Consider the following 11,164-nt stretch of genomic DNA (forward strand, 5'->3'; position numbering starts at 1 on the left):
AGTGAAACCCAGTACCAACCAGAGGTCAATACTCTTACACCCAGGCCAGTGCCTATGAATGGAGCCTCTGAACCCACTCTAGACTGACCACCATGGGTCTGCCTCCACCTTTTCTTGTCACAACCTTGAACAGCAGAGAGTAGAGAAAGACTCCATCTGCTGGGAAAGAGGAGAGGTAAGTACAGGATTTTACCTTGGAATTAAGCATCAAGTCAGTACAATCCTACATCTGGTGGATTCCAGTGTCCCCTGTTTCCAGGGAATTGCCCCTATTTAGAGCCTCTGGACTTGTTCCAGTGCCAGGTGGATACCCATGGCTCCAGTGGAACTAACTTGTATGCTGGTTAGCATTACCAGATCGGAGGGATGAGAGAAATATGTTGACGACTAGAGATTTTTAGTGTCTAGGAAAGATTGATTCCTTCCTCCCTCCCTCCTTCCCTCCCTCCCTCCCTTTCTCTTCCCTCTTTTCCTCCCTTCGTTTCTTTCTCTCTCTTCCTGCCCTCTTTTCTTTCTACTGGTAGAGATTTCATCAAGTTAAAAACTTATGGTCAAGAGCTACCTAAATGGAAAAAGATGAATACACCTAAGAGGAAAGGAATACTTGATATTTTAACATTCCTGAGGAGGTGAAAGGAGATGATACTCAAGACACAGAGGAAATGGCTTTATGGAAGAGATGAGATAGCTTCTGTTATGCTTTGAATGTGAAGTGTCACCCAAAAGCTCATGTGTGACAAAGCAAGAAGATTTAGAAGAGAAATGATTGGGTTATGACAGCCTTAACTCAATCAATGAATGGATCCCCTGATAGAATTAACTGTGGCTGGAGGAGGTGGGTCATTGGGGGCTGCCTTTGGGGTATATATCTGATATCTGGCAAGTGGAATCTGTATCTGCTTTCTGATCATCCTATGAGCTGCCTCCCTCCCCCACATTGTTCCACCATGATGTTCAGCCTCACTTTGAATTTTGAGGAATGGAGCTTGCAGTCAGTGGATTGAGACCTCTGACACTGTGAGCGCCCAAATAAACTGTTCCTCCTCAAAAATGAAAATGTAAGTGGGATCATATGAAATATGACCACATGGAACTTGAAGAATTTTGTTCTGAATGGCTTTTTAATTTTCTATATACCATGTGTGGTCATTATAGTTGGGCATTACATTAGGGGCTTTATAGAAATAATTTAATTTTCAAACTATCCTATCATAACAATTCTCATTTTGCTTTTGAAAAAACTGAAGCTTAGGTTAGAAACTTGCTCACAGTTTTGACCTAACAAATGATAGAACCAATAGTTACAATCATATCTGCTTGACTACAAAGACTATGTATAGAGTGGATTGAATGCATACAAAGAATATATCAAAGGAAAAAAATTAATGTCTTGTGAATAATTATTTATAAGAGATGAGGATAATCACATGAGATAAAAATTTTCATGTGTTGATTCTTAGGAAGTGTCAGAAAGACAGGAAATATTAGACAGGAAGATATAATTTTGGATTTGGGTCAAGTTCAATCTGAATTCATAAAAGTAGAGTGGAATGATGGTTGCCAGTGGGAGGGGAAGTAGAAAGTGGGAATGGGGAGATTTTAGTCAAAGGGTATGAAGTTTGAGTTAGGCAGATGAAAAGTTATGGTGTAGCATGCTGACTATAGTTAATTACACTGAATTGCATACTTGATATTTGCTAAGAGAGTAGATCTTAAATGTTCATGCCACACACAAATGATAACTATATGAAGTGGTGAATATGTTATACAAATTAATTTGATTGTGATAATTATTTCATAATTGCTATGGCTTGGATATGGTTTGAGGGTGTTCTCCAAGGCTTCATGGGTTGAAATTTACTCCCCATTGTGAGATACTAACAGGGTGGAACAGTTCAAGTACAGAGTCCATAGGTGGGGCCTTTGGAAAGTGATTAATTATACCTAAATAATGCTGGAAAAATAAAGGTTTTCTTTCTCACACACAAATAAATATGGTAAATTCTTAAATCATCAGAAAACTAACTTAGCTTTGATGGTTCACTATCATTAATACTAGTGATCAATATTACAACACATTATAATAAAATATACATATGGTATGTACTTAAGAAAAGCTTGTTTTCCATTTTAATCTATGAAATGATTTAGTATTGTCGGCTTAAGGCAATTATTGATATTATTTCACATGTTCACCAGGAATAAAAGATTCAAGAGGGATCTAGCGCAGTGGTAGAGAGCGTGCTTAGCATACTTGAGGCCGTGGGTTCAGTCCAGAGAACAACAACAACGGATTGAGACAAATTGTTTACATTATTGTTTCTTCACTCTTCACTTCGACATGAAAAATCTAAAACATAAATTACCTAGTGGTGACAGTTTTAGGCACAAAATATGCTTTATTTGCAACAACAAATGAGGTAGTCATAAAATGTTTACTAAAACGTGTTTGAATTATGCTTTTCAAAGAAGCAAAATGCCGAATTCAAAACTGAATTCTGATTGATGAGTTTCTTATTGTCATGTTAAAGTTAATTTTATTGCTATTCTGCAATTTTTTGTCTAAATCTATTATGTTAGAAGAGGGCTGGATAGTCTTTGAAGTTAACACTAGGTTGCAAGGCAGCGGGAGAGTTCACGACAGACCCCCTGTGTTTTTCTGAGTGCTACCTCACCCTGCACTCACTCCTGTGGTTCTAACTCCCCGGATGGCGCCATCGCCACCCTGTTCTCGCCGGGAGCGGGATCTCGCTCTTCCACGCCATCTGCTTCTTGCTGCGTGCTCCGCGGGGTCTACCCACGCTGACGCCAGGGGGCGAGGAAAGGACGGGGCTCCAGACCTTCGAGTTAGGTTTGGGGTCACGTTCTGGACGACTTGGGCCCCAAGTGGAGTTTGGGACCCTAAGGAAAGAGGGTTTGGACGTCGGGGTTTCGAGGGGCTGTTTAGGTGGGTGGGAAAAGGAACCGTGTGTGGTGGTTTCTGAGGAAAGCGGCGGAAGTGGCTAGCCTGGCCCTACTCCGGAGAACTACCTGCGACGTGGCGCCTCATCCCGTGGCGGGCGCTTGACGCGCGCGGCGTCGTTGTTGGGTTTTGGTGGGCAGAGGCCAGCAGCTCTGCCTGAGTGGAGGGCGGGCCAGCGAATTCCCGCTGATAGCCGCGAGCGGCCCCGAGCCGTCCCTCGGGTCTACGGGGAGCCAGAGCTGCGAACGCCACCTCTGGCGTGTTCTGTACAGCGAGTTGGCTCTCCTGTGAATTTTTTTTTTTTTTTTAATTATTGGGAGGCAAATTGGTAAATGTAAACCTGCACCACTTTTCTAGGTTTCACCTTGCTGTTGGTGAAGGACTTTCACTGCGTGGGGCAGTACACACGCCAAGCAGGGACATATTCAGATATTTATTTTACAGGGCACGCCCTTTTGAGAAGTCTAGGTGTCTGGATCCCCAGAGATTCAAAGACTTACTGCAGTACCAGGAATTAACAATCACGAAGGCGCCCACCCTTGCCCCTAGTCTCAGTCATGCAAGGAGGTTCAGCAGCTGCCTAAGTGTCTCTTAGGGCTGGCTCTACCAGAAAGGTGGCTGTGGACTGAAAACGTCTCTTACCCTCTGTCTTGCTCCATCCACATTTTTTTGTGAGAATGTTATATTTAAAAAGTTGTTACTGAATATACATGTGTATTTTCATTTTATATTCATGTGTTTATTCACTTATTTTTTATTTTCTTTACATAGTATTCAAGATGAATGACAGCCTCTTTGTCAGTCTGGACAGACTTTTGTTAGAGTTTGGTAGGTATAAAATGAAAATAAATAGGTAACTGTATTATTATTCGACATTTTAACAATGAAGTAAAGTCACAAGAGAATTGTTTTAGTCTTCCAGTATGAGCAAGATATAAGTACTAAAGAAGACATGATTCAAAGAATTAATAGTAAGTAGTTTTGCATGTTAAAGGTGTTTTGTCTTAATTTTTATGACATATAGCATAATATATAATTGCCCTGTTTAGGGCAACTTGTAGTTGGCATTGTAACTCTTCTGGAAATTCTCTACTAATTTATTAGTATAAATTCTCTACTAATTCTGGAAATTCTCTACTAATTCTCTCCACTAATAATGAGCTTTTTAACCTAGGCAAAATAGTTGTGATTCACCTACTGTTTTTCAGTAATTTTGTGTATTCTGCATTTAATTATTTTGTGAAGAATTTTGCTTTAAGCAGCAGGGACCCCTAAGGTGCAGTTTTAAAATGTTATATTTCTCAAATAACAAGGTTACTTCAAATATTTGAGTGAAATGTTTCTCTTTAAAGAAATCATCAAAAATTAGGAACCAGAATTGATGCCACATTTTCAGGAATAATAATTCTGAAAATAAGTGAATTGGCTAGTAAATATAAGTGAAGTAGCTGGGCAAATTAAATAAATATAATGCTTTAAATATTTTAGTTCTAAAAATATAACTATTAACTTCTTAATTGTCACAGAAAGATTGAATTTGGTTATTTTTTTCTACAATCAAAAAATAAAATATTATGAAATTATTTAATATTTTCAAGAACTAAGTTTATCTTAAATCATTGGTAAATAAGTTAACTAACTTATTTACCAATGATTTAAGATGTATTTAATAATTAATTGATAGAAATTATGTACTTGTCAATAAGAAAATCCTTATGTTAATATAATTAATGAGTAAACATCTGCAGGAATTTATAGCATCATAAGATGAATTGACCTTAAGTGTCATCTAATGTAGCCCAGCGTACATTCTTCAATTGCAAATACAAATCCTCCTTAGTTTCTGGGGGGCTGTGGTTTTCTACTTTTTAGTACAGGAGCCTTCCCTTCTCAAGCCTCACTTCCTCTCCTTTCTGGCTGTCCTCCTTTTAGGTAAGTTGACATTAACTGTTTTTCTTACTGTATTTGTTTATTTTGAATTTATAAATAAACATTGAAATAAACATTTCCTCTTTTAGAATGCTTTGAAGACATAAAAGAAAACAAATCAACTATTTGTAAGATACATGAAACTATAAATACAACAGATGAGGAAATTGCTCATTACTGTAAACATAGTAATGAAATCAAAGACAACTGTAGTAAGTGAGTATTTGAAAGAAATGAACCTTCAGTAATTGCCATTTGATTTTTTTATTCAAGATTTCTAGGTTTATAGTTGAAGACATCATTGCTTGTTTTGTTTTGGTTTGGTTTGGTTTTTTGGTATTGGGGGTTGAACTCAGGGTCTTCCTTGTACATGCTAAGCATGTTCTCTACCATTGCCCTAAGTGCTGAATTATGAGATTTCACTAACTTAGATATAGTTAGTATAAATAAAGAATTTTAGTGTAGTCTATGTAAGTCCTATTAGTCTGAAATAATTTCCATTTTTTGACTTTTCAAGATCTTAGTGTTTTTGTTTATGTGGTGCTGGGAATAAAATCCAGGGCCTTATGCATGATAAGCAAGTGCTACCTTGATACATGATAGACAAGAACCACTGAGCTACACTGTGGCTTAAGATCTTAGTTTGTATAAGGGAATCCAACCTAAAACTTTTCAAGATAAAACACTTCTTTTGAGAAATATCTCTCTAGGTCTTTTGTCCAATTTCTAATCAAGCTATTTCTTTTCTTGCCATTGAATTGTATGACTTCTACTTCAACCATTTTTATGATAGAAAAATATTGGAAGTGACTCTAAATGTTCGACATTAGGGGACTGGTTAAATGAATTTTGGTATATCCAGATGACTGAACACTAGGCAGCCAATAAAATCATGACATAGGTGTATGTTTGACATGGGAAAATGTTAGTAGTATATTGCAAATTGAACAAAGCAGTTTATGCATCATTATTCATAATATGAACCCAATGCATGATGATATATCTATATCTAAGAAAAGCCTCAAGGGATGCACATTGAAAAGCTTATAGTGAATATCTTCTCAGTGAGCATATGTTTCTTATGGAATTTTTAAATACTCCGAATATATGCATGTATAATCTTATACCTTCAAAGTTCCTTTTGGGGAATATTTCTTAAGTATCAGAAATTAAGGGGTTGGGGATATATCTCAGTTGGTAGAGTGCTCACCTGGAATGCACAAGGCCCTAGGTTCAATCCCCAGCACCACAAAAAAAAAGGAAGAAAGAAAGAAAGAAAAATAATTAAGACAAATATTTAAGTATAATTTCAGTAAGTGATAAAGGAGAATAAATTTTATGTGAATATGATCTAAGTAATGTTAAAATATATAATTGTAGCAAAATCTTGAAACAATTTTAAAATCATAGTAGTTATTTAATATTGAGAATATGTATGATAGTTTCTTATGTATACTCTTCTGTGCTTCCAAATGGGCATATGTACATTTTTTTTTCCTTTTTCATTTTGCATATGTACTTTTTGAATTTGGAAAAAAAATGAAAATAGAGGAAATATTCAAACAATTCTTAGAATGGAAGCTGCCATGGTATATATAGTAATTTTAGTTTTTTTGTATTGGTAATAGTTTTCAAGTTATATAATAAAACAAAAATATATGAGGTGAATATTCATTTTATTCTATCTGATTTGATAATCTATTTTGGCCTAGTTTCAGCCATGCTATATTTGCTTCTTTCCCTGTCATATCTCAAAAACAAATTTTATGTAAAAATTAATGAATATTAATATTTGAGCATATGAGTGTGTGGATATTGATAGTGATTGCGATAGGATATGCAATTTTTTTTCTTTTTTAATACTGTTGTATTTATTATTTTAAAAATTGGTTCATATTAATTGTACAGAGTAGTAAATTTCATTATGGCATAGGGAATGTTTTCTTGATGTAAACTTGTTTTCTCTAGAAAGACACATTCATTTCTCTTTAAATAATTTTGTTCATTTTTTATTATCTCTGCCAATTTTTTTATTTGTTTATCATTCTGAAGTGCTAATTACAACTATAACTTTTTTCTATAGCTGGAAGCCAACATGTGATGTTTTTCATAAACATGAAGATTATATGCAGGACCAATTTACTATTTATCAAGAAACCATTGAAAAAGACAAGTACAGTATATATATTAACTTAAGTGTATCAGTTTTATAAATTAGTATTATTGGAACATGCTTTGTAAGAATTTAGAAAGTGTGTATTGTGAGGGAATATTTTTTAAGTAAATGTGATATCTTGGACTGAATCATTGAAGGTCTCCATATTTGTTGTAAAAGCTTGAATATGTTGAGATATTGCCTTAGATATAAACCATTTATCTATCAGTAGCATTTATAGCAAAGTTCTTCAGTTAATGGTATTTATGACTAAACAGTGTAAGCAAACATTTAGGAGGATAATTATTTGTAGAATAAACATTTTGAAAAATTTGAGGAATTGGTTTTAAAAAGGATTTTGTGTCAAATTTCAGTTTTTCAGATTGTTAATTTAGTAAAGTGGTTATATACTAATGGAGAAATACCAGTAGTTATGTGAATTTATTTTACTTCATGTAAAATCACATCATCTTAGGGATTAAATGTAATTAATGAATGTAATAAAACAAGGTTAGAGACTTTGAACATGATATATATAGCATTAAAATTTTACCTAATTTTAAAAACTGAAGTGATTTGAGAACACTTATCAGTTTTCACATTTTACTTAAGAAACACATATGTTGAAGGCCTTGTGGTACATGCCTATAATCCTAACAAGTTGAAGGTTGAGATAGGAGGATCTCAAGTTCAAGGGCAGCTATAGCAACTTAGTGAGACCCTAAACAACTTAGCAAGATACTGTCTCAAAAATAATAAATAATAAAGAAAGAAAGAAAGAAAGAAAGAAAGAAAGAAAGAAAGAAAGAAAGCCGGGGATAAAGCTCAGTGGTAAAGCACCCTTGATTTCAGTCCCCAATATCAAACAAAAAACCCTCCTAAAATAACTACCCATGTAAAATCTATAATCCATTATTTTCAAAGATGAATCTTAGGTTAGAACTGAAGTTTAAAATTGGGACTTAATGGCATTAGAAATCTTGTATGTAGATGAGGTTTCTCAGGAAAATATATGGAGCAAAGTGGAGAAAGGCAAAAGTATGCTATCATCCAAAGAGTAGACAGAGGGTGGAAAAGATGAAGGAGACTATTAGGTTGCCATTTATAGATCCTGCTTCAATCCCAAAAGAATTTGAGATATTTGTATAAAAATACCACACTGTTTAAAAAAAAATCAAGGCTACATGTGGTCCTGCATATTGTTTGTTAAAAGTACAGAAATTAGGCTTTGAAATTCTTAGTAGTCAAGGCATTGATCAAGATATATGATCAGAGTATTCATTTAAAAAAATTCAGTTAGAGGCTGGGGGTGTGACTCAATGGTAGAACATTTTCCTAGGATGCTCAAGGCCCTGGTTTTAAACCTTAGCAGTTTACTTGCTTAGGATAAGTTATGAAGTTTTTCCCGAGAATTGAGAGAAATTTCTCCCCTGGGTCTTCAAAAAGGGGAAATTGGGGAGTGTGGTAATATTTTCAGTAAATTCTTTCAAAAAAGTCCCCATTTTTAATGTTTTTACTAATGCATTAAGTTATACATAATAGTGGTATTCATTTTGACATATTCATAAATGCATATAATTTCCTTCATTTCAACAATCAGTACTGAGGAAGTAGGAAGGAAGTAGGGGCACTAGCTACTTATTTCTGATCTCTCATTCTTGTTCTGAGCATTCATGAAGACTAGTACTGCTAGAATAAATTAGATAATAATGACTTTCTGAATCATGACTTAGCTATGCTGTGTTCTGCCAAAGTTTCTATATGGAAGGTGTTAGAAGTGGATATGACTATATAGTATAAACAAGATAGAATATGGTATGCTAATCTCATATGAAACAGGTGACCCAGGCCTAATTTTTCAATGGTATTTCTCTTCCCCCTGGACCATTTTCCCAAGTTATTGTATAGTGGGGTCTTAATTTATAAATATACATTTAGAAGAATAGGAACTTATTTGGGGCTCAACTGCTTTATCTTGCTAAAGGGGACAGAGTTTAGCAATACTAAAAAATTAGATCATTCTTAAAATTCAGACTTATTGACCCAGTACTTATTAATCATTACTTATTAAACCAGAAGTTTTAAGAATACTTGCTCCTATTCTCTGCTAAGGAGAATAATCATTATAGCATCTTTTAAGAAATTTCTTTATCCAAGAAATAAAATCTTGAGGAATATAAGGACTATATATTTTCAAAAAGTTTACTATGAATATTATTTTTGAAACCAGAATTTGGTAAAAAGAGGATTCAGGAATATATTTTCTGTAGGACTGGGGATGTATAGCTCAATGAGTGAGGCTCTCGGTGCAGTCCCTAACACTGAGGCTGAGGGTATATTTTCTGTGAAGAACTGTATTGAGTACTTTCAGTGTTATAGATCATGATTGGCAAACAATTTTTGTAAAATACCAGATAGTAAGTATTGTAACTCAACTTTACTGTGTGGTACAAGATGGCTTTAGGCCATATATAAATAAATGAGATATGATCCAATAAAACCTTATTGGATAGTGAAATTTGAACTTCATATAATTTTATTATGTCATGGAGTATATTTCAAGTTTTTTTCAATAATTTAAAAACCATTCTTAGTTCACAGACAATAGAGGATGGATTAGATTTGGCACATAGGCAGCCTGGGGATGTAGCTCAGTGGTAGAGCACTTGCAAGGCTCTAGATTCAATCCTCAGTATCTCCTCCCCTACCTCATCACAAAGTTTTGGCACATAGGCAGTAGTAATCAACTCCTTTGTCTGTATGGGTCAAACAAGAAAGAAGTCTTAATATTCTTTTGTAAGAATAATGCCTCACTTACAACTTGTGCCTAAATAGATGGTCACCCATTATTAGTTGAATTGATATAGAAGAATTCCTCCAAATGACTCAAATTTTTTTCATAAGAATACTTGTGAGGTATACATGAATGATTATGAACCCAGAGTTTTAACACACAGAACATGACTTCATGTAATAGTTTCAGCTAAAGAAAATTAAAGGAGATTTAAAAGGCATAGTTACAGAGGTCAGAACCCAGGGAGCATAGATATTTAAGAAGGTGTAACTGATATTGGCCAAATTATATTGTTATATCCTGTGCATGAATGAATATGTAACAACAAATCCCATCATTATGTACAACTGTAATGCACCAATAAAAATGTGGGGAAAAAAAGGTGTGACTAGAAGAACCCAGTTCTGCAATGTCAGTTAGGATGAACATGAAAAAGAGATCATTTGATTGGACAATTTAGATCATTGATGACCATGGAAAGAATAATGTCATTATACTGGTGGGAGTGGAAGTTAAATTGAAGAAGATTAACCAGGTGAGGAATAAAAAAAGTGTAGCTGAGAAGTGTCTTGGGGTTAAAGAAAGTTGAAGGACAGACAATAATGAGGGAAATACAGACAATTAGATGTTTGAATTGCTTTTTATACTTAATTTAGGAGACTTTAACAAGTGATATTTATTAGGTTTTTAGATCTATTCTACATCATTTATTTTTAACAGAAAAATGTATCATGATTATGTATGTCAGTATAAAGAAGTTTTGAAGCAATACCAACTAAAATATTCAGAAACACCCTTTTCATGTGAATATTATGAGAAGAAAAGAGAACATGAAGAAATTCAAAAGAGAGTGTTGGCATGTTCTGAACAACTAAAAATGAATGAAACAATTCTTATGGAATTTCTAGGTATTAACCTTTCTGTAATATGTTGCTTTAATTATTATAACTTTGTACTGAGAAGAATATAATAAATCAGTCTCAACTATGACTTTTTGTCAGTGCCTGCACCCTTTCCATCACTTACCAAGTGGACATTACACATGTATCCACAATAGTATTTCTATTTATAATTTTATTAGATAAGTATTGTTTCTGTATTTTAATTATTATTTTGTTTTCCTTGTGAGAGCTTCATAGATTTGTTTTTGTGTTTAATTCAGATTTAAAAGGTCACTTTAAGGGCTTTTGGGATTAGTTCTCATGTACATGTGATCAAAAGTAAGTAATTTTAAGGGGAATAAAATTGTATGTGTATTTGGTTTTAAAGTGGCATATCAACAATCAAACTAATGAAAATATCATCTTGCTTTGTCTTATCAAAG

At 34.2% G+C, this 11,164-nt stretch overlaps 1 protein-coding gene across 1 annotated transcript; it reads left to right on the forward strand.

Annotated features, from left to right (window-relative positions):
- The first annotated feature begins 3,741 nt into the window (after positions 1-3,741).
- Positions 3,742-10,897, forward strand: LOC143640116 (protein SIX6OS1-like). Its single transcript, XM_077108046.1, has 6 exons — positions 3,742-3,790; positions 3,877-3,933; positions 4,981-5,107; positions 6,975-7,064; positions 10,561-10,748; positions 10,842-10,897. Exons 1-6 carry the CDS (start codon positions 3,742-3,744, stop codon positions 10,895-10,897), a joined length of 567 nt encoding a protein of 188 aa, XP_076964161.1.
- Positions 10,898-11,164: the final 267 nt, after the last annotated feature.

This window comes from Callospermophilus lateralis, unplaced genomic scaffold (assembly GCF_048772815.1).
Source record: "Callospermophilus lateralis isolate mCalLat2 unplaced genomic scaffold, mCalLat2.hap1 Scaffold_122, whole genome shotgun sequence".
Lineage (NCBI taxonomy): Eukaryota > Metazoa > Chordata > Mammalia > Rodentia > Sciuridae > Callospermophilus > Callospermophilus lateralis.

What these genes read in the sequence shown, in the direction of transcription:
- LOC143640116 (XM_077108046.1), top strand. Translation starts at nt 3,742, where the DNA reads ATGAATGACAGCCTCTTTGTCAGTCTGGACAGACTTTTGTTAGAGTTT. An exon ending in CAGACTTTTGTTAGAGTTTG is followed by an intron (nt 3,791 to 3,876) that starts GTAGGTATAAAA and finishes GAATTGTTTTAG; the next exon opens with TCTTCCAGTATGAGCAAGAT. An exon ending in CATGATTCAAAGAATTAATA is followed by an intron (nt 3,934 to 4,980) that starts GTAAGTAGTTTT and finishes TTCCTCTTTTAG; the next exon opens with AATGCTTTGAAGACATAAAA.